A 27,773-nucleotide genomic window follows, 5' to 3' on the forward strand; every position below is an offset into this window, starting at 1 on the left:
GTAATCTGCTCTTTGTTTACATTTCTTCATTAGCAATACAGAAATGTATACTTTTTTTTTTCCAATGTGATGCAAACCATGGGTCAGGTGAAGCAATCTGTTTTATCTAGAACTAAGTCTGTCATAAACAGTAATTTACCCAGTAATTATTTCACATGGACAAAGAATGTCCTAAATGTGTTCGTAACTCGAATTTCCAGTGTATTTTATCATCAAACTAGTCAGAGTCTTACTTTTGAAATGCAACACTGTACAAGTACAACTAAAAGTAAAGGCACTAAAGCCACTAAAGGTAATCACTTTCTGGTAAGTTACGAATTTTAGTTTTATACTTCATATACTAGACTATATGATATAGATCTCTAGATCTACTTGTTATTAGACTAGACTCTAGATCTAGAGTAAGAATGACAGTTTCTAGAATCTATAGTATAGATCTATTCCATATTTCCTAATATAGGTAGAGAACAAACTGTAAAAGTCAGATTATTTGCAGAAAATTCAGACAATTGCATAATTAAAGAACAATAAAAATCACAGAAGACCACTGAAATTTTACAAAAAAGTGAAAAAGGATTAGAAGAATTGGGGAATTGGGAATCAAATCAGAGCATGTCTTTCCAATAAAAAAAATGCCAGTTATTAAGAAAAACAAAAAACAAAATTTAAAACAAATAAAACTACTTATTTTATTCATTGTGAATCTGTCACACAGACAAAAATCTCTAGGTGTGATAAATGAAAAGTTGTTATAGTTATGAATGATCATTTCTTTTCATTTTAACTTGCTGTATATTTCAAGTCCTGTTTGTCAAAATGCTTCTTCCAGTTTTGTTAAAAAATTTAAGTTTAATGGATTAAAAAAAAAGGACCCAACCAGGCTATTTAGCTGTTAGTTATGTTATTTTATATTTTAAATCTAATGTTATGAACGGCTAACCAAGACCAAGGATATTAAGACACCTTGGCCTTGCTGACATGATTCTCCCCCCTCTAAGATGTTGCAGACATTAAAAAAACATGATGCTGGCAAAAATTTTGTTGTACTTTTTGTTTATAACACAAGTAAAATGAAATCTGCGTACATTGATTGAAATGGCATTGAATGAGCTTTTACAAATTAATGAGTCGAATTACACTGCAAGGGAAATAACTGAATAATATGGTTATCCTACAGACAGAGTTATCTCTATTATTAGTGAAGTCCCATTTATGTGAGGTATCTCAGATTTTATGTCTGAGATTAAACATTTCTTTTCAAATGGTTTGGACTTGATAAGCTTATAGACATAAACATTTAGAGTAGAATTTTGTAAAATTGAAATTTAAACAAGGTTACAAAGACATGCAGTTTGTGTGGAAACATTAACTCAAAATCGGCCCCCGAAGTGGTCCACCCAGGCAGGTAAAAAGGCAAGTATCAATATTTTCAGAAAGAACATCAGAATTAAATTCTATCAAAGACAAATGACAGAGAAGAATGGAGAAAGAAGGTTGACAGATCTTGTGTGGTACCCCAGCGGCCCAGCAGACCGAAGGATAGGTGAAAGTGAATGTGAAGTTAGATGTGAACCTGTTGCACTGCAGTTTACACGATAATATGAAAACCTACTTATTAATTGTTGTTTTAAATTATGCCCAACGTATATGCATACTAAATAGATTTTTTTCTCTTAAAAAAAAAGTAAACATTATTTTTGGGTAAATGTAGTAGTTAGTAGCACAGAACTTACATAACCTAGCAATACAACTGTAAAAAAAAAAATATTTTTTAACAAAAAGTCTAATTGTGTGCATAAATGTGTTACAAATATGGTAAACGGGCATCTCCCCTACTAAAGAGCCTCCAGTGTTTGTTACTATTAATAGTGAATAGTTGTAAAAGTGGTATATTTTATGAAAAAAAACTGCTTGCATAAGTGATTTAAAAAAAATTTGATTTTTTGTCTTTAGAAAACAAAAAGACTAAGACTAAGACTAAGACTAAGACTAAGACTGCTTTATTGATCCTTACGGAAATTTGTTGTGATTACAAGGACTCGTTTCTCATATAAAGACAACACAACAGAAAAATACACATAAATACAACAGACAACATAAAGAGTTCATTCAGCGACTACACACAGGTATCTTGGTGCATTTCATGTTCCCTGATCAATGAGTGGCGGTGATAGAGTCTGACCGAGTGAGGTACGAACGAGTTTTTGTACCGCTCCGTTCTTGTTTTGATTGACAGCAGTCGCCCACTTCGCGACGACCTGGCGTAGTTCTGATGGAGCGGGTGGCCGTTGTCTTCCAAGATTTTTTCGATTTTTCTTAGGCACGTTTGTTCAAAAAGTTCCTTTAAATGTGGTAATGTTGTGAGTGTAATTTTTGATGCTTTTTTAATGATGTTTTCTAGACGTTGCAACAGTTTAGATGAGGCGTTGCCTTGCCAACAACTTATTCCGTATGTTAGCAGATTTTGTACAGTCGCGCCGTAAAATGTCTCAAGGATCTTCTTGTTTAATTTAAAACTGTTGAGTTTGTATAGAAAAAAGAGTCGCTGGGCTGTTTTCTTTGTCAGAGTTCCAAGGTGGTCTTCCCATGAAAGCTTGTTGTTGATGATAACGCCTAGATATTTATATGCCTTTACTTGTTCTATAGATATAGTGTTTATTTGCAGTTCACGTATAGTTTGTTTTTTCTTTCTAAAATCTATTATAAGTTCTTTAGTTTTTGTTACATTCAGTTCTAGAAAGTTGTCGGTGCACCAGTTTGTAAACTCTTCTATCGAGCTTCGATACTGAGTTTCGTCTCCTGAAATAAGACCGACTATGGCAGTATCATCAGCGAATTTAATGAGTTTAACTGAGTCATAGATGCTTCTTATGTCATTAGTGTAAAGAGTGTATAGTACAGGAGAAAGTACACAACCTTGTGGAGCACCCGTACATAGTACTCGAGTTGACGATTTGGTGTTGTTGACTTTAACATACTGGGGCCGTTGGGTTAAAAAGTTTAGAACCCATGCTTGCAAGTAAGGGCTTACATTTAAGTTACTCAGTTTGTTTATCATTAGATGTGGCTGTATGGTATTGAAAGCCGAGGAGAAATCTACGAAGAGGACTCGTGCATATGTTTTGGGTATATCGAGATGCTTATAAAGCTGGTCCAAAAGCAATAGAATGGCATCCTCAGTTCCTCTAGCTGCTTTGTATGCAAATTGGTGAGGGTCTAGGCTGTTATTGACTTTTGCTACAAGTTGTTTAAGGATATATTTTTCAAAACATTTCATAACAATAGGTGTTAGTGCTACTGGGCGGAAATCATTTAAGCAATCTATTTTTGGTTTCTTAGGCACTGGTATGATTTCTGAAGTTTTCCAGATGTTTGGAATTACGCACGTTTGCAATGACTGGTTAAAGATATGACAGAAGATAGAAGAAATTTGCTCCGCACATAGCTTGATCAGCTTGCCACTAATTTTGTCTGGTCCACAAGCTTTTGTTACGTCTACTCTTTTAAATAACAATGTCACTTCATCCTCCGTTACAAAATTGACGTAGGGCTCTTGTTTTCCTTTGGACAGAGTGTTGAAAAGTTCTTTGTGTAGATCAACAAAATTTTCTTTGTCAAAACGAGAATAAAAATAATTTAGTTCGTTGGCGAATTTCTCATCATCAGCCACTAAAATTTGTTTTCGTTTTGAGGCGCAGCCCGTTATTTTCTTTAATCCCTCCCAGCATTGTTTTGAGTTGTTCTTGGCAAAGAAATTCTCAATTTTTTCTTTGTATGTTTTTTTCCCTTCAATTATTGCTTTTCTCAGTTTATGTTTAGCATTTATAAACTCTTCGTTGCTAGCCTTATACTTTGTTTTCTTTTCAGTAATAAGGTGTTTGATTTTTTTGGTCATCCAGGGCTTATTGTTTCCATAGACTTGTATTGTTTTTGTTGGAATTGTTAACTCCTCGCAGAATGATAGATATGAGGTAACAGTTTCTGTTAGTTCGTTTATGTCTGGACAGTTCTCAATAAAGATTTCCCAGTTAGTTTTCTCAATGCATCCTCGTAGTTTTTCTACAGCCTCTTCAGACCACATCTTGACCGTTTTTATAACTCTCTTTGTAGTTTTAAGAGTAGGTTTGTAATTTGGTATAAGATGGAGTAATACATGGTCAGATTCTCCAAGTGGGAACAAACTTTTACATTTGTAAGCCTGCTTAATGTTTACGTAGCATTTGTCGAGCGTTCTGCCCTGCCTTGTGGGGAGGGAGACATACTGGCAATAGTTTGACAGTGTGTTGTCAATATTTAGGTTGTTGAAATCTCCAGTTACGATGCAAACAGAGTCCGGGTGTTTTGATTGTACATTGTGTAACACATCAAAAATTATTTCCGACGCAGTCGCTGTGTCAGCCGTCGGTGGTATGTACACAACAACAACACACACCTGGGTGAATTCTCTAGGCAAGTAGTAGGGCCTAAGTGCGACACACAAAAAAAAGTAGCCGTTGCTTCAGAACTTTGAATGGACTAAAATATTTTGATGTCGGATTTTCACTTTCTTTTCTAGTTTACGAGATCTAAACAGGACGGACGGACAGACATTCCACACAAAACTAATAGCGTCTTTTCCCCTTTTGGAGGCCGCTAAAAATTAAAACTCTACTCATATGTTTTAAAAAGTTGTATTTTTACTTTAGATTGTAGGCCTTGGTAACTATGGCTTTGACAAAACACGACACAGTGTTGGTATGAGAGCTGTGGAAATTCTGGCCAAGAAGCTTGATGTTAAGTGGGAACACCATCATGGGTTTATTGGCTCTATCAAGCTGGATGATATCTACCTCACTTTGTTTAAACCTAAAGCTTTAATGAACATCAATGGACGAAGTGTTGCTAAAATAGGTAATTTTTATTGTTTCATTCTTTGGTTATTGTACTAGGTATGCTAATGGGGACATGGTGGCTGAGTGGTTAAGCGCTTGGCTTCCAAACCTGGGGTCCTGGGTTCAAATCTTGGTGAAGACTGGTATTTTGCATATTGGGGTTTTTAGGGCGCCCCTGAGTCCACCCAGTTGGTCGTTGTGCTGATCACATGACACCCTGCTCATTAACTGTTGGCCAAAGAAACAGATGACCTTAACATCATCTGCCCAATAGATCGCAAGGTCTGAAAGGGAATCATTACTTAACTAGATATGTTAAGTCATATTTTTAAAATTTGATAAATTACCTTTAAGTAGAGCCAGGTTCTATTACGCCATCAAAATCATAGCTATTTAGTACTTAATCTTTAAATGTTAAAAAAAAAAATTAGTTACAAGTGCTGGTCTTAGATTATTCTAGGTACTATAATGGTTTAGGGTTACCAGACATCTGGCATATTGAGAACATGCCCTCCTTTTTTTGAATCATGTTCTCCATCTGGCAGACATTCGCCTCAATATATGTTTGTGCCATTGATGTACCACTACAAAAAGTAATATTGTCTAAGAAGTAAAATACTTCTTACAGTAGTTTTACAGCATTTGATTTACAGACATTTTGTATCGTAAGCCTAGATTTTTAAGTTTACTTTCTTTATGTCATCCTTTGTGAGATGTGCTCCTTTTTTAAGTCTTTTGGGCGTGCAGATTTCTGGTAACCTTATTAGGAAAATGGAGGAGTCTCTCATGTGCTTAGCCTTCAGTCTTGCCAAGATGGTGGAACCCAGGTGGGGCTCAAGGAGCCATACATGTCTCACTATAGGCAGATGTGATTGAATGATCGCCTAGTTGATGGGAGACCTCTGGACATACGGGTTAAAGTAAAGCAAAGTTCCCCCTTCAACCCTTGTGATCTATAGGGCTGATGATGTAAAGGTCATTTGTTTCTGTGGCCCACGGTTAACAAGGGTGTTATATGGCCAGGACAATGACCAGTCTCCTTTACTTTTCCCCAACTTATGCCAGGTACTTATTAGAGCTGGGTGGACTCAGAGGCACCCAAAAATCCTGAAATTAAAAATCACTCATCACACACAACCAAACCATTTTGGATACATTCAAGGACTCAATCTGAGTCTGTTGATGATAGTCCTGTTACAGGAATAAAAAAAAATGTTGCGTATATTGGCATACTTGGTGTTGGTAAAGTGAACTTATCATTGTCTATGCAGAATACATTTCTGATATACCAGCAATTAGTCTCACACTTTTATATTTAGTCCCAGTGGCTCAGGGCATCACTATTACAGTATAATAATTTCCCACACTTGTATCAGTATGCGACCTCAGAACGAGACAACTGGAGATCACTTACAAAGACCACTGGATACACATTTGAGACCAAAATAAAATCCACTGCTGAGGACAGACGCAGACAGCAAAAGAAAATCTTAATAGACCACCGGCGGACAATGATTATGCTTGCCCTGGATGTGGCAAAATATGTAGGATACAGCTGGGGCTGCGTAGCCACGGGAAATACTGCATTCCTCAAGCCTTAATATCAGTATTTGTAAGAGTCAGTTGCAGGTGCATAAAGATGTGCATCACTAAGTTTACACTTTTATAAGTTACCATTTCAAGTAAGATGTACAATTAAATCTTTGGTGTTAACGTATTAGATTTTAAGTGACTGGATACTTTTTTTTGTATATAATTTATATTTAAAATGCTTCAACTTTTAGCAAGACTTATTTATTTTAAAACTGTTTCAGCTCACCAACTGTCAGTAAAGTCTAATTGCATCTATCTCATCCATGATGAACTGGATCGTGTCCCTGGAAAATTTCATTTGAAAGAAGGGGGCAGTGCTGGGTAGGTACATGGGATCAATATTCGTTGTAATTATCTTTATTGTTGTTACTGCTTAGTTTAATACTTGCAACAGTATATTCGTTAGTTTATTTTGTGGCATTAAAACCCAGCAATGATTTCTGAACAAATTTGTTAGTTTATTTTGTTGCATTAAAACCCCACAATGACTTCTGAACAGATTTCACTTTGGTAATATCTCTTTTGTAATAAAAGCTGTTTATCAACTTTATATTGAAGACATTAATAGACACATTGGATGAATAATTTAAAAATACATTTTATTTACTCTTAAAAATCTTATAATAATTTTAAACATTTTATTTTTAAACAGAATCTCTAGTTTGAAGTTATAGTTTTGCTGCTAGCAACATAATTTACAACTTTATTCAAATGTTGAAGTTTACAGGCCATATGAATGTCTAATTTTTCTTGTTTATAAACATCAGCCTGTACGTTACAAACTTTTCAAACATGACCATTTAAGCTAGTGCAATGGTACTTCCGAATGTGATAAGGCTCAAAGTAGTGTTGAAAGCAAGTAGCAGCTTAGGAAGAAGCTGATTTCTTCAGCTATAGTCTATGAAGCATTACCAATTAGATATATTACTCTTAAATATTCTCAAATAAGACCATCATGCTGGGGTGTAACATAATGCAATTATATAATTCTATTGGATCATCAGGTTTTAAGTCACAAAATTATTGTCTCAATATGATCAGAATAACTGGAATCAGATTATTGCAATTACTATCTTATGCCCATGTTTTTACTGTCAACAAACACTAGTTTGTTTTTTATTTCATTTTAATCATCAGTCTATTTCTAGTTAGCTAATTAGTAAGTTCCCCTTTCAGGCATTGTGGTCTATAGGGCAGATGATATAAAGGTCATCTGTTTCTGAGTCCAGCACAATGACCAACCGCCTTTACTAGTTTCTAATGCCAGATACTCAACTAATGCCAGATACCCATTATAGCCTTCACCAGGATTCAAACCCAAAACCCCCGGTTCAAAAGCCAAGCACTTTACCACTCAGCTACCGCACCTCCAGTTAGCTAATTAGGAATTTTTTATTTCAACCATGTAATAATTATACTACTTGTTTCAGGGGACATAATGGTGTACTATCATGCATGGAAACCCTCGGATCTAAGGTACTTAATTTTGCAGCTTTTTGTTCAAAGTTTTCTGTCAGTAAATGTTGTATTAGTGCTATTGCTGTTTTGTTTTTCTTATGCATTTTACTGACCAACTTATTGCTTAGACATGCATAAAAAAATATTTTCAAGTTCAACAATTTGTGTTTTAGGACATGATGCGGTTAAGGATTGGAATAGGCAGACCTAGTAGCAAGGCCCTTGTGGTACCCCATGTTTTAGGCCAGTTTTCCAAGGAAGAATCCTCTCTTGTTGAACTCTCCATAAACCAGGGATTGCAATGTCTTTTAGATCATATCAAGAAAAGGTCGGCCTCTGTGACTCATCAGGTTGAAAGTGGCTCCCCAACAGCAGCACCAGACCCAACTGTAGCTAAAAGAGATGGTGCTAAAAATAGTTCACCATCAGAAGACACTTTACAAGCAAAAGATCCAACTCCAAGCACAAATGACTGTTTACATTCAGAGCATGATAAATCTAGTTATTGGGTTGTGGACAGACAGAAAAATATAGAAGTGGGTGAAAGTAAATGTGCTAACTCAGAAATAACTCCAGAAAGATGATATTCTTTGTTTTAGTTTGTTTGTTGTTTCTGTTTAAATATTATTAAGTACAGGTCACATGCTGTTTTCTCTCCTTAGTCTTGTAAAATGTTTTGTTTTTTTATTATTTAATTGTTGGAGACGCAGTGGCTGACTAGTAAAGCCTAGGGGTCCCAGGTTCAAATCCTGGGATTTTTCATTTTGGGATCCTGCATTAGTTAGAGAAAAGTAAAGGTAGTTGGTCTTTGTGCTGGCCACATGACACCCTCATTAACCATGGGTCACAGAAACAGATGACTTTACATCATCTGCGCTGTAGATTGCAAAATCTGAAAGGGGGAGTAAATATTTATTTAATCTTTTGGACATAAATATGCTGCAAAAGAGGGATGATTGTCTAATAAAGTCATATTACTACAGAGGGCTAAAATACTAACTAGCAGTCAAGTTACTAGATGTGAAGAAGCCAAGTGCATTTATGCATTCTACCATGCACTTATATTTATGTGTGCCAGATCATTGTCTTAAACACATGGCTGCATTTTTATATTTAAACGTTTGGAGTGAGCTTGATACAATGATTGAAGTTAAATGCCTAGATCTAGACCTACTAGATAGATCTAGATTTATATAGAGAGAATATAGAGGATTCAGCTATTTAGGCAAAAATGGCCTTCTTAGCCTGTACTTTATTATTAAATGTATTAAATGAATAAACAAAAAACAGAAACACACATCTAATCATGCAAACATACAATAAATCTAAAAGTCAGTGACCTAATTTTGGTTAAATAAGTGTGTTCATATTTTTATTTTTTTGTGTTCGTATTTATGCATAATGTGAAAACATCTTAATAATTTCATGTGAGGGGCTATGCCTAAGGATCTTAAAATTTAGTTAATGTTAATATAGAATTAAAATCTGAGTTTATTGATGTCAAAATATATAGACTGTCTGAAATAAATTATGGTGTCTGGAATCAAATTGTGTGTGTCAAATCTGTCTGAATTAAATGAAAACACATTGCCTCTTTGACCTTAAATATAATAACAAATATAGGTTAGGGTTACAAATATAAGTAGTCATCCTTATTCTCCTTAGACTAAAGAAGATTTTGATTCTTCATTTTCTTTTCTATGTCAAACCATTATCAAATAATGCACTGTCAAAATCAAACTTTAAAATTTTGGCCTATACGTGTCCAAATAGCATAAACTACTCTAGTAAGTTTTCACTTTTTTAAACTTAAGAAGTTACTATCAGTTACTATCTATTTATAACAGGCAAAACGAAAATAACTTTTTTTAAGCATTTTTAAATATTTCGATACACTAAGAGAACAAGAGAACAAATTATGTTAACAATATTTTCTACTAATTCAATCAAATAAAGAGGCCAATTATTAAATGGCCCACAAAATTTAAAGAACATTACAAAGTTATGCATTTTTTTATGCAGATATTTAAATTTCTTTTATAAATGAAAAACAAATTAATTTACTGGCAATGTTTTGCAATTTTACATAAGCTGAGGTTATGAACCATTTTATGTTTATGGCCCATTATCACATATAATGCAAGATTATTTACTGAGCAAAGAACCAAGTGTCAGTATATTAACATCAGTCGAAGAGCTAAATTTGAAAAGTCATTTAAAAACTAATTATGTATGACATAAAAAAAAATTCCAATGAGTTTATACAATTTTTGATAGAAATATTTACTAATTGAAAACTGAAGTTTTTGTGAGCCCTTTATATTATTCTTCACTTTCACCTATCCCTTAACTCTTTCTCTCCGTAATTATTTACCACATTCTAGTAGAGTCAACGTTGGTATCGTATGTTAGGAGAGAAAGCGTTAATCTGTGGGATAGCATGCGAAATTTGTCGACCATCTTTATCTATTCCTCTTTGTCTTTTGCCTTGGATAGAACCTCTTTCAATGGCAGGCCCGTCCATTCTTTTATGTTATCTTCCTGTCATTTTCTCTGTCTGCCTCTTCTTCTTCTTCCTTGCACTGTTCCCTGAAGGAATGTCTTTACAAGCCCCAAAGCCCTTGTAATATGGTTTTATTGTTATTATGGACAAAACATGTTTTAATATAAATTGCACTTTCAGAAGTTAGTTTCTAGATTACAAAAGAGCTGTAACAAGTCAAACAAACTAATAGACCAACACAACAAGCACATTTGGAACAACTTTATTTTTCGCTGCAAGTAATTAGTTTAGTCATTAATAGAATTCCTACAAAATATGAATGTATAATCTATATAGTATCAAATAAATGTATATACTGATATAAAAAAAAGAAAGAAAAAGTACTTAAATCTAGACATGGTTGGTATCTTAAATATAAGTCAGAAATTACTAAAAAACCTTTTTGGCTTGATATTGGAACCAGACTCCATGATAGGCTTCTTCATTTCCTGTTTGCTTGTGGCCTGGTGTATGCTTTCTTGTCCAAACACATGTCCAGTATACAGTAGAGACTACAGCAAGAAGAAAATTATATCCCTTAGTGTTATGTCCAATCAACAGACTAAAGCAACAAGAAAATTATATCCCTTAGTAAACAGAAGAGACTTGGACATCTATTCAAAAAAGATTCATAAAAAGCTTTAAACATAACAAAAACACCCTGGTTCACGATTTTAAAATTTTTACCATCACAAAGAAGATACAAAATACTGGACACTTAAACAGACACAAGAACTCTTTTGTTCCCTTAGCAATTAAATCATTGAATAAAATCCAATCCAACTATCTGATGTAAACTTCACAAATAATGTTAAAGTGAAACTGTGAAGGAATATTTTGTTTGCTTTTCCATAATTTACAATGTGTGCATTATACCAAACAAAACATTTTAACTTAACCAAAATATACATTCACACCAGACTCACTCGTAATTTACATGTGAAATGTTTATACCGGTATCAGACAGTTGAATTTTATTCAATAATTTGATTGCCAGGGGGACAAAAGAGTTTTTGTGTCTTTTTTTTGCTATCAGTGTTTTGTATCTCTTTTGTGATTAATAGAATCACAAAATCCTGACCCAAAGGATGATTTTTTATTTCTAAAATCTTTTTAGCTTTCTTATGAATGTTTGTCTCAAACAGCTGCCCAAATGGAGTTTGTTTTTTACCAGCAACATTTAGGATTTCATGAAGTTTATTTTTATTTTTGATATTCAGATTGCCTTACTAGGCAGTGATATTAAAACTTAAAATATTGCAGATGTGAGTGTGATAAAACATAGCCAAGGCCTTTTTGATAACATTAAATGAGGACATTTTTCTAAGTAATCGTAAGCTTTGCTGCCCTTTTTTGCTGATATAATCAGAATTTGCAGTAAAATTTAATTTATTGTCTAAGATAATACCAAGGTATTTAAAAGTTTAAACTATTTCAATGTCCTCTCCAGCTACAGAAACAATATCTTTTTCCTGCTTTTCCCTAGGAAAATCGATTATCATTTCTTTGTTGTTGTTTTTTTTGTTGTATTGTTATGTATAAAGCATAATAAAATTTTAAGACAAATTTCATCAAGGTTTATAAAGATTAAAATAATGCTTGTATAAAGTGTCTTACTTACTATAGGTGTACATTCGGTCTGGGTGCCATAGGTTTTAAGCAATATGCTGCGGTATTTGCTGTACTCTACTGATCGACTTATCTTCTTCATTTTGTCCAGTGCTGTAGGAATTTGATCAAGTGGTCCAGGTATCAGTCCTAAGTCACCTTTTAAATAATGGGGCCTGACATTTTTGCTGGTCCTAAGGAAATAGAAAAGCTTGAATTTACTCTCTTCTGTTTTTTGTTTCTTTAGGATTAAACCTGATCTTAAATATTTTCTGTTGGGCAAAGAGTCGAGCATACTACACTCCAGATGTATGAAAATAAAAGAATATAACATCAAGGAATTGATGGCTCTGTTGATTCATTTTTTGCTTGTGAGCCCCCCCCCCCCCCCCTTTGTCTGAATGAAAAAAGGCACATTTGTGCCCTCCCCTCACCATCAAGCTAAGAGTCTCAGAGAGCGCCATTAGCTTCCCCAACAGATCTGGAATGGAGTCCCAGAGCCAAATGATTTCTTGCATTTCAAGCTTCAGAAAAGCATCCTGCTAGCATCTACTGCACACACTTCATTATAGAAAAAAAAAAGCACAGGTCAAATAAGGACCAGGTGGTGAAGAGTGAGAGATGTCTGTAATGTGTTTGATTACCAAAAGATCCTAGCATTAAAAAATATTTAAAAAAACAGGTCTTTTCATGGGCTTGTTTAGGTCTGGAAAAAGATATCAACAGAACTATGGTATGACACTTTGTACTAATTCCACTATTCCAACAGGAATGAAACATTTTCAGTCAAACTTGTTGCAGGTGGTATACAAGGTCATATTTTGAAGAAGAGAAATTGTATCTTTATTTTGAAAGATATTTTCACACATTAGCCTTCATGTCCTTATTACTTCATCCACTTTCATCCATAGATGTATAACAACTATTCAATTATAACTTCACCTTTTTTATTCCTTGAAAAATAACCAGCATCACGCCCCTCTTATCACTATGTCTCACCCCACTAATTAGAAACACTGCCATAATTAGTCTACTCTACCATGGATATGTCAAGGCAGTGTATTTTTGTATCTAAAAAAAACAATAGAGAATGGTCAGTATCAATCTTGTTGACTGTTTATTAACATAAAGTGATTACTATATATATGTTGAGGTCCAATACATACTGTCACTTCGCTATAAACATGTTTTTTTCTTCTATGTCACCACTTTAGTTTATTTCAGCTGGGTCATTATAATATTGTAATATTACTATGACCTCCTTTAATCAAGAAGGGACAATAAATAGAATGAAAGCCCAGATATAAGCTTTGGTCAGAGCAATTTTACACACACACAGCAGTTCCCCCCATCTAATGAGTTGAAAGGAATGGTAGGTATCTGTTACAGTATGGGACCAGGTTGTTGCAGGTTGTGGCAGATAAAAACCCTGGGTAGTACAGATGAGGAATGACGTGAATAAGAAGTAACAAAAAGCTTTACCAGTTGTGTTTGGCTCCAGGTATAAAGGAAATAGTTTTCTTGGGAAGTGGAGTCTTGTCTTCAATCTGCTGTGTGAAAGGTCTGATACCCAAAGCAGCAGAGCTCTTTAGCAGCACCACTAGACTTTCCAACATATTTTGTTTCAATAATTTATAGTCAACCGCACGTGCACTGTAGTCTTCAGTAGAGTCTGTGTCAGAATCCATCATCTGCGGGAATAGTAGAATGTTGTGAAGATACCAATTGTCTGGCAACCAACAAAGTATTCAATCACCACCAATGTAGAGCTTTAAAAATATTCACAAACACAACAATAACAGACTCGAACACTACAACCACAGACACAAGAACTACAATTACAGACTCAAGCAAAACAACCACATACACAAGCACTACAATCACAGATTCAAGGACTACAAACTCATAACCAAATGCAGATTTATTAATAATATATTCAGTGTTTGCTGATCTAACGATACCCTATATTTTTCATTTCCCCAAGCTTCAAACCATTCCTTTCTATAACCCATAAGTGTAACTAGACCCTTTCAACAGTGTGAAAAATCAAATTAATAAATAAAATCAAATTAAGTAAAGGTCACACAGCATCTATTATTTCACAATGGATTCTTAAAAAGAAGAACATGAAACAGACATAAATTTGTAATACTTTAGAAAATAGATGAAAATCGTATTATATGTTTTGGACAATGATAAATCTACAATACCATCACAGATTCCTTGATGGCATCAACAGCATTAGCAAATAGTTGCTCCATCTCAGTTCTTGAGTCTGTGTCAACGAGACTGGAAAGCCGGAAGCGGAGATTTTGCTGTGTCAGGCCTTCATTCATCTCTGACTGTCGTTTCAGTTCTTTACTGGAGAAAAAAAAAATAAGTATTCAAAAAAACAACCTAGGAATAGTTTTGAGAACTTAAATCTGAATTTTATATGCTGGCTGTATGTTTCAAATTTATGACTTAAGTCAAATTTTTTAATTGACTTTTTCTAAACAAGCTTAAGCTCATTTAATCACATTAACTCTTTCTCTCCTAACCGACGATACAAATGTTGATTCCATCAGAATGTGGTAAATAATTACGGAGAGAAAGAGTTAAGGTAACAGAGTTTCATGGTTCAATGAGAAAGTATGCCTGTATGATATTGTTTTCCAAGCAAGTCCTAATACTATGGAGTTCCCTCCTGTTTGGGGATCAGTCAGCACCACTTTCAAGAAAAACATCTGGACCTCCTACTAGTAGTTCCACATTCCTTTCCTCAGTTCATAAATATTGTTTCCTTTTTTCTTCCAAATATTTGTATGCATTTTTGTTGTAGTAAGAGCTAAACACTATTCTAAGTGTGAGCACAATGTTATCCCCTTCACTTTTTGTCATTTTTGTTAAGCTTACAGGGGAGCGGGGTTCGAATCCTGGTGAAGATTCTGATTTTTAACTTCAGGATCTTCGGGCGCCTCTGAGTCCACCCAACTCTAATGGGTACTTAACGTTAGTTGGGGAAAAGTAAAGGCGGTTGGTCGTTGTGCTGGCCACATGACACCCTCGTTAACCATAGGCCACAGAAACAGATGACCTTTACATCATCTGCCCTATAGACCACAAAGTCTGAAAGGGGAACTTTACTTTTTTTTTTACAATATGTTCATTGATATTACATTATAAAATTATGTTAATTTTTTTTTTATTGTATTATTTCCTGTTCTATAACTAGTAAAAGCCAACCACTTGAAATTGTTGATTATTTTTGTAATCTTGGCTCCATCATCTCCGTCCATGTTCTACTGGATAAAGACGTCAACAACTGGATAGCCAAGGCAATGGGCACCATGTTCTGTAGAAAAAAGTGTGTGACAATACCATGCTGACTACAAAACCAAAGCCCTAGTCTGATGGAACTGTGTGATAACCACTCTGCTATACTGTAGTGAAACATGGTCAGCAGAAAAAAAAGCTGAATATCTTTTACCTTGTTTTAAATGTTTCAGATGTTCGATGCTTATGGTGTATTTTTAAAAGAAGATAAAATAACCAATGAATAGAGCAGAGTACCAGGCATCTGTGCTATTATCTCAGTTTGTAGAATGCAACAAGGTTGACTCCCACAAGACATTCTGTATGGTGATCTCACAAAAGGTAGAAGAGCCACTGGTAGCCCACTTGTAAGGTATACCGATGTATGCAAACACAACATGAAGCTCTTCAAAATCGACACTAACAGTTTGGAAAAAGAGACACAGAATAGAGACACATGGAGAGCAAGAATAAAGGAAGGGTCCTGGATCGCAGATGCCATACACAACAGTAGTAGAAAGAAGGGTGAAAGTACAACAGTGCCTGGTGATAACAGATGCCCAACCTATGACCGCAGCTGTTTATTAATAATTGGCCTCTTTAGTGACATGAGAAGTTACAAAGGGAAAAGATAGTCTCTCGAGATGTAAAATGCCACAGACAGATAAAAGCCACTTTTCTATGTATGAGCCCAATGCTTGCCCATTTTGTTTTTGAAAGTATTTTAAGCTTACGATTTTTTCATGAAAATAAAATTATATTTTAAGCAAAAAAAAAAAAAGTTGTTACTTTAATATGTCAATGCGTGACTTGAGCTCTTCAACGTCTGTATTCATGTCTTCGTAACTTCTGAGTTTGGCTTGCAGTGTTTCAATGAGATCTTGTTGTTCTTTACATTCATGTTTCAGGGTGTTCAATAACTTCAAGCAAAACAAAACAACATCTTGTAATGGTCATGACAACAGTGGAACAAAAGTGAGTGTCCCAAAGTGCAGCACTTTTGTCACAATTCCATTAATCCCACTAATCTCATATACATATATTTATTGTTGGGAATTAGTTTGTATAGTGATCTTTCATGCTATATCTAGGGAAGCGTGGTCAAGAGGCCAAGTGCGCTTGAACTTGGCTTGGCTTGGCTACCTAGAAGGGGGCTCGAGGTTCGACACCCGACTCGGGCAGACTTGTGTTTACTGAGCGCCTAAAGGCAGCACGGAAAACCAACTCCTAGATACCCCCTCCCCCCCACCGGTCCACAAATGAGATTGGACCAAAAGCGCTCTGAGCATGCTATAAACATGAAAGTAGAGCTATATAAAAGCTATAATAATAATAATAATAATCTAGCTCCTATCTTCTCGTGGACTTGTGAGAAGGGTGGGGTATCTGGGAGAAGGATTCTGTGCTGCCTTTAGTCACTCAGCAAACACAACTCAGTTTGTAACCAGATTTGAATCCAACCATCCATGATGCAAAGCCAAGCGGTCATACATATTTTGAGCAGCGGCTTTCTTTCAAACTAACTTAACCCTTTAGATGTGTGTGGATGGAAGTTTAGCCTATAAACACTAGAACTTATTCCATTTTGTATGCACTCTTGAAAACAAGCTCAGCACTTTAAGGGTTAAATATCTTGGGGCAGCCTTCATTCAGGGCAAGTCAACAGAAAAGATATGTGTGATAACGGTTGCAAATAAACTTATATACTTATATATTATTAAAATATTTGTAAGCATTTACTTAGTAGTTTATTATTAAAGATCAAATGTATATTTAATCTACAGAGACAGAAAGAACTGTTAGAGCATTTATGGAATTTACATCATTTTCATTTCAATTGTATTTCTGGTATTTTGTGTTCAATGTTTTGGATGCTCATTTAGATTTAAAGATTATAACATCCTAGGCCAGACCTCCAGCAGAACAGGTGGGGATGGTGCCAGGCATGGATTCTAACTTAGGACCATCCAGAAGAATTCCAGAGTGCCTATCAGGCAGCCATTATAATTTGTTAACGTTTGATGTTAAAAGAGAACGATGCATCTTTCAGTCGTCTGGTACTGATACAATACTAAAAAAGTTAAATGAGAATCAAACATAAGAGACAAGAACTAATGTGTCTAGACACAATACCTTAAGCCCCTTTTGAAATCTTTTAGTCAGCAGTTTTTCATTGGATTCCAATAAATTAATCTTCTGCTCCAGCTTGATTGTGTTGGCACTCTGTCTGTCGTTCTCTTCGATCAGTTCCACTGTTTTGTCAGACATTTTGGCCAACTGGGCCGAGACCATGACATTCTCATTCAGCGTTCGTTTGATTGTTGTGTTCAAAGTTTTCTCCGTCACTCGTCTAAACTCAGCAGCAACTTTTTTAATTCTAGCAATCATTTCTGCTTTCAGTCTGTGGGGGAGATAGTGGGCATTAACTGAACCGATCTTGACTATTACAAGCAATGAAATCAAGACAACCATTCATTTGAAAATGTTCTGAATCTACTATAATCATCTTATACTGAAAACTTTTATCTTGTCTTATAAATTATAATAATCCAGATTTAAAAAAAAACAAACAATTAAGCCTGATTTTTCTAATTTCTTTTAATTTCTTTTTAATTTCTGGACCATCAAATTAAGAATTACATGCACTTTCCTCTATCCAGGTGGATTGTTTCTTATAAATATTACAGGAAAATTCTGAAGAGGACTATAAAGGAACTTACACAAGGTTGCATTTAGTGGCAAATTTAGATGGTCTGTACGGAATCTTGGACTCTTTAACAGCAGAGCTTGTCCTAGAATCTAAAAATAGATGATTGGGCTTCTTGAGGGCCTTCTGATTATTGTAAAAAAAAAATGCAAATTCAATGAAGCGACTATAATTCCTAATTCTGCTGTTAAAGAGTCCAAGATTTGCAGAGCTATTAGAATGTAGCCATGCTGAAGGATATCATCAAACTGAACTTTGTGTGTGGGTCATATTGTGGTTGTTCTTAACTTGACTTGAGTTGTCTCAAAATGACTAGCTTAGAAGTTCATATCTAGAGCTTGAAGATGAACATTTCACAACGTTAACATTATCACTTAAGAAAACAAAGGAAGCACTTCACAAATAAGCTTGCCCTAGAATCTAAAAATAGATGATAGGGCTTCTTGAGGACCTCCTGAATATTGTAAAAAAAAAAATGCAAAATCAGAGGAAGCAACCAGTCTGAAGACCTTCCTGCAAGAAACAAAAGCAAGGAAGAGAGATAAGAAACATTAAAGAAATGTTTAGACCAAGAACTGGACATGCATAACACTGAGTAGAAACCCAAGCACAAAAACAGAAACAAAATATGTCATTTTGATTATCTACATTATATAGGCCTATAACGAAATATGTGATCACTGTAAGAACATAGACTTTATTTATCAGATGAACATTTATATGAATAGATTAACTTTTAACAAGGTCATGACTTTAACTTTTAACAAGGTCATGACTTTTAAAACTTAAAGCAAAGGTACAAGAGTGGATGAAATCAATTAGGATATAGAAAACTACATTGCATTGTATGTATTTGTGTTTTACATTATTTGACGTCAACAAGCATATTATCTAATTAACAAAGATTCAAATGCAAGGAAATTTTTTTAAATATTTAAAATCACATGTGATAATGTTAGCTTATCAATTTTAACTCTTTCTATGCGAGTGCTGTGTATTATTTATATTATTATATATTTATTACACTATTCTCTTCTTTTATTTAACGTACGTGGGAGTGATAGTTCTGTTTTATCTTAGTGCAGTTGTTCATCTTTTATGGGGTCAAAAGAGATGGAATGTGTTGAGTTTTGTGATTTTTCAATATTTATAAATTTAATGTATAACTAAAGGTTAAAATCTCTCAGTATACTGATTTTTTTATGAATTTTTTAATAAATTCCCTTTATCCGTATTTAGTTTAAACATTAACAATATTTTCTTGAAAAATTTATTTTACTTATTACACTTGTGTAACCAATTCATTTTCCTTTAATCAGTTATGTTATATTATATAATAAAATACAAAAAGTGAAGTGAGTTTTCCCTCTTGCACATTTTGTTTGTCTTGAAAACTCAGTTTTTTTTATGAAGACAGCACACACTGAAAAAATTAAATGAATATATTGTTATGATTGTGCCATGCGCACCGCCATCCAGGCTAGTGCAGAGATGTACACTTCTGGTGACCAGACTAGAAAAGGATGTTGACATTAAGAGACAAACGATTTCCGCCCAAGCTGAGAGCCTAGATAAAGATGTTGTGATCTATACAAGTTGTTCTACATGTATTTGTGATGTCCTGTAAATAAACATGTGCCTTGTTGAGTTGCCTCACTTAAGTTATTACAATATTGTTAAGACGTGGGGTTGAACTAAAGAAAATAACTCACAGATTCTCAGATCGCTGGTATCTCTTCGGTTGCAGAAGCACAATCCAACTATGATCAATCAATATCCCCGATAAAAAAGTAAAAAGAAATAATGTCACAATCTCCAAATCAAATTTACATATCCCGATTCAGTAACACAATAGAAAACAATCCTCAATCCTCAGTCAAGAAATCCAAAAATCATAACTAAAATTTCTTAACACATTAACAAACTAGTCAGGGTCATTTAAGCCCAACAGCATAAACAAAAATCACCCTACTTTGCACATGGAAAAAAATGGTTAGTCAGGGAGGAACGGGGTTACAACAATATCTAGTGTTGACTAGACCTGAAAATTAGCCAAAAGTTAATTGGATGCTCTCCCCTTGCAATCCTAACCACTCTTTACCTCTCTCTATCAAACACAAGCTTTTGTTCCATGGAGGCTATGATCTCATTATATTCCTCATTCTTGTTGGCCAGCTCTTCCTCTAATGATTCCAGTTTAGCAGTCATCTGATCTTTCTGAATTCGAAATTCTTCAAGGCTTGCTAACTTGGAGTCTTCAAAAGAAAAATATTAGAGTCAACTAAGATACATTTTAATACACTTTTATTTCATAATGGTACAATTCAACAAGTGGTAAAAGATTGGCTTTTAAACTGAGCGCTAAGACTAGGACTTTAAAATTAAGGAATTTCAGGATGTATATTAGTCTACCAATTTCAAAAGTTAGGAATTGTGAAGTAGTTAGTCAAATGACATCCTTGCTAACATCATCCATAGAATTCAGGCATTGGCCAATGTTACCCATTTGAATCAATAATTAAAATAATTGTATCATATTCAAAAAAAAGAGATCATTAATTAAGTCTTTTATTATAAAATTTATAGTTTAGGAAAAATATACATTAAAAAGACAAATATTCTTCCATTGTATGAAAATCCTGTTGTCAGTAAAGCATTATACTTCAATGAAATTAATACAAAGATATTTGCTTTATTCCTATAACAAGCTAATTAAACTTTGTATTACTGATATTTTTTGTCCCTACCCCTCCAAATAATACTATATGACTTTTTCAATTTCTTGCACCCATAATGCAATGAATGATAATTTAATTAAAATGTAGCCAAAGTTACCAATAAAATACTCTTGGAGGAATCTGCTTAAGAGGGATGGGTGAGAGCTAAGGTACACGAGAAAATTTTGTTTTCAGTTCAGTGGTGCCAAACCTCTTTCTACTCAAGTGCCAATACATTTGCTACAGATATGTTATAGGCCACGTCAATGCTCAAAATCTCTGTATCTAATGAAGCTGAGCTTTCACAGCATAATTAAGCACTGTGGGAATGAGTTTCAAGGGACCGGATAGCTACGCATCACTTGCCATACATCACAGGCCAATATGGCCAGTGGCCCATAGCTTGGGCATTACTGTTATAGTTCTTATTATGTTAGGGACATTAATCTTAATTTTAGCTTGAAAAAAAAAAGTTTTTTTTTTCCTTTTGGTCTTTCTTTTCCTAAAATGGAATTAGTACTACATTATGCAATGTATTTTTTTTTTATTAAAAATAGTGCAGCCAAATATATATATATATATACATAAATAATATATAAATATTATATATATATATATATATATATATATATATATATTGAGAGAGAGAGAGAGAGATTTATTGTTTTACAAGTTTGGGACATGTCTTTAAAAAGGAAGATTATTATGTCCAAGCCTAAATCTTCAGAAGGATAGTAGACAATGACTATGGCTTTGAACTCAAGACCATTCTGATGGCAGTTTGAAGCCCATACCACACAACCAGGTAGCCATGCCATACATGTAAATCATAATCATTGTTCTATATGTAAAACACAGCAATGATGACTGTGATCACAAATTATGATTAATATTTTATTTATAGAACAAGAGATAGGATTTCTAAAACCATTATATGGTCAAAATTTACAGTACTTGAACTAATGCAATTTGGTAAATCGTTTATGTAAATTAAAAATAGTAGTGGACCTAAGACTGTTCCTTGAGGTACACCTGAGTTTGCTGTTATTGGTGTTAATTTAGAGCCATTTATTATTACAGTTTGTTCTCTCCCTATCAGAAGTTATTATATTATTATTATGTGAATACACAACCATTATTATGTGAATAGTAAATCATGAATATAATTTCTTTTTTCTATAGACAAAAGTTTTGTTACGATCATGTGTTGAGGAAGAAATGCTCAGAAAAATGTTAATACTTAAGGACATATTCTCTGCCACAATCAAGCTCTGGGTTTCATCTGCTTCTCGTCTGATATGTGCCATTTGTTTCCGACAGTGCTCTTGCTCATTCTCCAGTATCTGTTTCAGTGTCAGGAATTTGTCATTTATATCATTGTAGGCATTTACTGAGGAAAACATAATGTCAGTGTAGGCATTTAATGTGGAAATAATTATGTCAGGGTAGGCATTTACTGAGGAAATAATTATGTCAGGGTAGGCATTTACTGTGCGAAAACATAAATGTCAGTGTAGGGATTTACAGTGGAATACAAATATGCCAGTGTAGGCATTTACTGAGGAAATAATTATGTCAGGGTAGGCATTTACTGAGGAAATAGTTATGTCAGGGTAGGCATTTACTGAGGAAATAGTTATGTCAGGGTAGGCATTTAATGTGGAAATAATTATGTCAGGGTAGGCATTTACTGAGGAAATAATTATGTCAGGGTAGGCATTTAATGTGGAAATAATTATGTCAGGGTAGGCATTTACTGTGCGAAAAACATAAATGTCAGTGTAGGGATTTACAGTGGAATACAAATATGCCAGTGTAGACATGTATGGCTCCTTTTGTCTCGAAAGGCAATGGATGCGCCCAAGTGAGTCACTGGTTTTGGCTTAATCTTGAGACGGGGCAGAATCTGGTGTGGCTAATCAAGCCAATTCTAGAACGGCAGACTTTGCCACAATTCGTACATTTGTATGCCTCTGATTTAGGGCTAGCAGACAGGGCAGCTTTCTTTTTTTCCCTCTTGATTAAAGCCGCTTCAATTCTTTTGTTCTCAGCAAGGGTTGTCCCAGCACGCACAGTCTGTCTCCATGCACTCCGGTCTTTGGCTATGTTTTCCCACATGCTTTCACTGATGCCTGAGGCTCTCATGTCTCGCTTGCAGACATCTCTATATGTTAGTCTTGGGCGGCCCTTGGGTCTGACTCCTTCCACAAGTTCAGCATATAAGATATCTTTCGGGATTCTACCATCTGGCATGCGGGTGACATGTCCGAGCCAGCGTAATCTCCTTTGTGTCAGGAGAGCATACATGCTGTTCATATTGGCCAGTCTCAAAACTTCCTGATTGGAGACATGGTCCCTCCAAGAGATGCCCATTATGCGTCTCAGGCAGCGCAAGTGGAAACTATTCAATCTGTGCTCTTGGTACATGTATGTTGACCAGCTTTCACTGCCATAAAGGAGAGTGCTCACAACACAGGCGTTGTAGACTAGGATTTTGGTCGCTGTGGTCAATTTACCATTTTCCCAGACGCGCTTGGAGAGTTTTGCCAATGCTGTGGTAGCTTTTCCTATCCTTTTTGTCAGCTCGATGTCTAAGTCTAGGTTACTGACAATTGTTGAACCCAAGTAGGTAAATTCCTGCACCACTGAAAGGGTGTGGTTCCCAATTTGTATTATAGGTATTTCTGCAACGTCTTGTGCCAGGATTTCGGTCTTAGTGTAGACATTTACTGAGGAAAACATATATGTCATTGTAGGCATTTGATGTGGAAATAATTATGTCAGGGTAGACATTTACTGTGGAAAACAAATGTGTCAGTGTAGGCATTTTATGTTGAAAACATATATGTCAGTGTAGGCATTTAATGTGGAAAACAAATGTGTCAGTGTAGTCATTTTATGTTGAAAACATATATGTCAGTGTAGGCATTTAATGTGGAAATAATTATGTCAGTGTAGGCATTTACTGAGGAAAACATATAAGTCAATGTAGGCATTTACTAAGGAAAACATGTATGTCTGTGTAGGCATTTACTGTGCAAAAACATATGTCAGTGTAGGCATTTACAGTGGAATACTAATATGCCAGTGTATGCATTTACTGTGGAAAACATATATGGCTGTGTAGGCATTTGCTGTGGAAAACAAATGTGTCAGTGTAGGCATTTAATGTGGAAATAATTATGTCAGGGTAGGCATTTACTGAGGAAAACATATATGTCAGTGTAGGTATTTACTGTGGAAAACAAATGTGTCAGTGTAGGCATTTAATGTGGAAAACACAAATGTGTCAGTGAAGGCATTTTATATTGAAAACATATATATCAGTGCAGGCATTTAATGTGGAAATAATTATGTCAGTGTAGGCATTTACTGTGGAAAACATAAATGTCAGTGTAGGGATTTACAGTGGAATACAAATATGCCAGTGTAGGCATTTACTGTGGAAAACATATGTCAGTGTAGGCATTTAACTAAGACAAACATTTCTTGTAGGTCAGCGTTTAAATCTTCAAACTTTGCATTCATAATTGAAGTCCTGAATCTTGAAGCTTTTCATATAAATGCTCAAAAAATTAAAATGATGTAGTAATATTAAATGATCTCAGTTTTTAAACTGAGATATGCATAACCTGCAAAGTTGGGTGGACTCAAAAATCTGGCTGATGCAAAGTAGTGAAAGAAGATGCAGGGAATATTTGTTTTGTAGACGAAGTATCTGACAAATTTCTTTTTAGGAATTCATGAAATAAAAAGAAAGCTGAGATGAAATCAGATCATCATGATAACACAGAATACACAGCCAGGTAACTATCTACTGTTCACTTCCAAATAATGCCTTTATACCTATAGGTCACTAAAATAAGAATAAATTGAATAAATTAAATATAAATGTCACGTAGAAGAATGGGCAAATTTATTATATTCTACCTGGATGTCTATTAACTAATCCTACCACCCCTCCAACAGTTCAGTATTGAGCATCGCCTTTCTGAGAATTCAATATCCACCACCTTAAAAGGCTATCCTAACAAAAATGAGATGAAGAACAGCAGTGAGGTCAAAGTTGAAGAGGCGGGACTTGTGTGGGACAAGAGAGCTGGGCATCAGAAGCTCGTCAGTTGGTAGATCTTAAAGAGACAAGTCGCATAATTTTCAGTTGTAGAATTAATATATTTGTTTGAATCTATTTGATAATGAGCTCAGAAGAAGATATTCAATTGATACAGTTTCATTTGTACATTTTGAAATATTGTGAATCCAAGTTCCAGAATTATTTGAATTTCTAAATATATTTAGATCTAGAGCCTATATATACTTAAGAATCTCCGGCATCACAGAAACCATACTGGGACAATAAAAAACAAATATTTTTCCTTTCTTAATAAGTGAGATTGCATAAATGCCTAGAAAGTAGTCTGTAGTTTGAAAAAAAAAATTAAATTATGTAACTTACTTTTGGCGTCTAATTGATTTTTATAAAAATTGATGATGTCATTCTTGTCTGCGATACACTGATCAAGTTTGTCCTGAAAGTTGTTACTAGCCACAATAAGCTCATCATTTTGCTTTTGATACCTGAAACAACAAATAATAAACATTTAAGATCAAATTTGCATGGTTAGTAATATTAAGTTACTTACTTAGACTGACATCCTCCGATGCCATTTGGCGCATCGGGCGGTGAGCTGTCTCCTCAAAGATCTGTCCCTGGCAATGTCTGAATCCTCTTCCCATCTGGTGTCCAGTCCTCTGGGGTCCTCCATGAAAGTGTGGCGCCAAGTTATACAAGGACATTCCTGTTTTCACTTTCCTTGTATTGGCCTCCATGTCATTGCAACTCTTGATATGCATAATTCATTGTTATGGACATTATTATTATTATATTATTATAGCTTTTATATAGCACTACTTTCATGCTTATAGCATGCTCAGAGCGCTTTTGGTCCAATCTCATTTGTGAACCAGTGGGGGGGAGGGGGTATCTAGGAGTTGGTTTTCCGTGCTGCCTTTAGGCGCTCAGTAAACGCAACTCTGCCCGAGTCGGGTGTCGAACCTCGAGCCCCCTTCTAGGTAGCCAAGACAAGCCAAGTTCAAGCGCACTTAGCCTCTCGACCATATAGTTATAATAAAAGCATTTTAATTTTTAATAAACTTTACTTCATGGTTTAAAATTTAAATCTAGACTACATAATTAGATCTTAGTCATAGTTGACGCCTTCTGTGTTGATCATATCTCTTGGCTTTATGAGATTATTTACTCCTTATCTAGATCTTAACTGGAAAAAAAAAAGATATAATGTTAGTTTGTTTTAGATGTTCCTTAAAATATGAAGATAATTGCCTCCCAATCCAAGCCTCCAGCAGGATGACAAAGGACAACCACAGGCAGAATTCAAACTTAGGACATTTGAGACCACTGAATGCCAGTGCAGAGCGCATACCACAAGGCCAGGCACGACCGGGTGTTTTCTTTCAGGATTGAAGATTATTACATCCCTGCTTAGTCGTTGGTTTCCCTGGCTGATTCTGGAACCCATACCATGCTCTAATTGCACTATGAAGAATGTATAAATACTTTTACATATTTGTCTTAGCATATGGAATAAGCAATTTTTACAATGTAACAGTTGTCTATATATAAGCTAAGCTAGACTAGATCTATAAATGTATAAACTGATAGTTGTCTGGTTTTGTGTTATGCACTCTAGACTGTTCTCTTGATGGGTTCGAACACTGCAATCTGCCATCCCCCACCATCCTGTATCAATCTTCAATTCTGAAAGAGCATCCAAAATTTTAATTTTGCACAAATAAAAGTCTAAAGATGTAGAATTTTTTTTAAGTTTTTTCTTTACCTGATAACTTTTTCCTCGAGAATGTTTATTTGCCAAACAAAAAACTGTTTTGTTGCATCGTCCACAAGGGCAGGTTGTTTAGCACTAGGTTGTTTCCCCTTTTTCCCCTGTCCCTTTCCTTTCCCACTTTTGCCTCCTTTCTTACTCATGACTCTGGATGGTCGAAGAAATTGATATCAACTACAGTAGATCTAGAGCAAAAAAAATAGAAATCTAGTATAACAAATATAACATATAGACTAGATAAGTAATATGATAATATTATGATCTATCATACAGATGTATAAATAATAATTCATAATATGGATTTCATCTCTATATAAATCTATATAAACTAGTCTATAGAGGTCTAGATCTATTCTATCATCTAGAGATAACATAGACTATAATTAGTATAGTATAGTTTTCTAAGATTACATCTAGATCTAGTATGATCTAGACTTGATCTATTATAATAATTATACTATTATTATTATGTCTATAATCATAATGAAATCTAGATAATATAGTAGATATACATTTAATAAATCATAGATTTTAATTTAGATTATTTAGTTCTTACTAGATGATCATGATAGAATCGATAGATCTATATTTATTTACTATGTAACTATATATTTCATAATATATAATAATACTAGATCTATAATCGTATCTAGACTTTTAAGTTTTAGGCTATTACTTTTATCAGTCGCGTAAAATGTTGTGAAGTCAAATTATAGAGTGTTGGCAACCATACTTTTGATCTCAAGTCAAAATTTACGGTGCCCTAGTTATGAAAAGCGTTAAAAGCAAACGTAAGGAAAACAAAAGTAGTTCAGTAATATAGTGGACCATTTCAACTGTTTTCTCAATTTCAAAATCTGTTGCTAAGCAACTTAATATTTAAAAAGTAATCTAGGTATATTTTGAATTTTAAGGACAAATTTAGAATAATGTTGCATTTGCTTGGTAACAAATAAAAATTTTTACAATTAATTTAAATTATATTTTTTTGTGATTTAGACTTAGATCCATGCTCTTAATCTAGACTTTATTTCTATCGAATTGATTTTCATTGCAACCAAAAATGATTAGTACATTTAGATCGAGTACCATTTTTACACTTGCAAATAGAAGAGCATC

The 27,773-nt window shown here is 34.5% G+C and overlaps 2 protein-coding genes across 2 annotated transcripts; one reads left to right on the forward strand and one right to left on the reverse strand.

The window, feature by feature from the left end:
- The first annotated feature begins 11 nt into the window (after positions 1-11).
- On the forward strand, positions 12-9,470 carry LOC106052472 (probable peptidyl-tRNA hydrolase). Its single transcript, XM_056040332.1, has 5 exons — positions 12-306; positions 4,686-4,890; positions 6,686-6,785; positions 7,895-7,940; positions 8,096-9,470. Exons 1-5 carry the CDS (start codon positions 70-72, stop codon positions 8,504-8,506), a joined length of 999 nt encoding a protein of 332 aa, XP_055896307.1. The 5' UTR covers positions 12-69; the 3' UTR covers positions 8,507-9,470.
- Positions 9,471-10,671: 1,201 nt separating this feature from the next.
- LOC106062173 (cilia- and flagella-associated protein 157-like) lies at positions 10,672-27,519 on the reverse strand. The gene is made up of 11 exons (XM_056040324.1): positions 27,331-27,519; positions 26,649-26,839; positions 25,247-25,368; positions 22,031-22,180; positions 20,175-20,328; positions 17,500-17,767; positions 16,156-16,286; positions 14,283-14,433; positions 13,555-13,763; positions 12,086-12,266; positions 10,672-10,976 (listed from the first exon to the last, which is right to left on the reverse strand). Exons 2-11 carry the CDS (start codon positions 26,795-26,797, stop codon positions 10,845-10,847), a joined length of 1,647 nt encoding a protein of 548 aa, XP_055896299.1. The 5' UTR covers positions 26,798-26,839; positions 27,331-27,519; the 3' UTR covers positions 10,672-10,844.
- Positions 27,520-27,773: the final 254 nt, after the last annotated feature.

Source organism: Biomphalaria glabrata, chromosome 9 (genome assembly GCF_947242115.1).
Source record: "Biomphalaria glabrata chromosome 9, xgBioGlab47.1, whole genome shotgun sequence".
In the NCBI taxonomy this organism is placed as follows: domain Eukaryota; kingdom Metazoa; phylum Mollusca; class Gastropoda; family Planorbidae; genus Biomphalaria; species Biomphalaria glabrata.

Bases quoted from the DNA above. Each gene is read 5' to 3' on its own strand.
- LOC106052472 (XM_056040332.1), top strand. From the start codon at position 70: ATGCAAACCATGGGTCAGGTGAAGCAATCTGTTTTATCTAGAACTAAG. The intron at 307-4,685 runs GTAAGTTACGAA...TTTTTACTTTAG, and splicing joins CTAAAGGTAATCACTTTCTG to ATTGTAGGCCTTGGTAACTA. The intron at 7,941-8,095 runs GTACTTAATTTT...TTTGTGTTTTAG, and splicing joins TGGAAACCCTCGGATCTAAG to GACATGATGCGGTTAAGGAT.
- LOC106062173 (XM_056040324.1), bottom strand. From the start codon at position 26,797: ATGAGTAAGAAAGGAGGCAAAAGTGGGAAAGGAAAGGGACAGGGGAAA. The intron at 17,768-20,174 runs GTAAAGAGTGGT...TCTCCCCCACAG, and splicing joins CTTGTGTTTGATAGAGAGAG to ACTGAAAGCAGAAATGATTG. The intron at 13,764-14,282 runs GTATTGTAGATT...CTATTCCCGCAG, and splicing joins CCATCAAGGAATCTGTGATG to ATGATGGATTCTGACACAGA.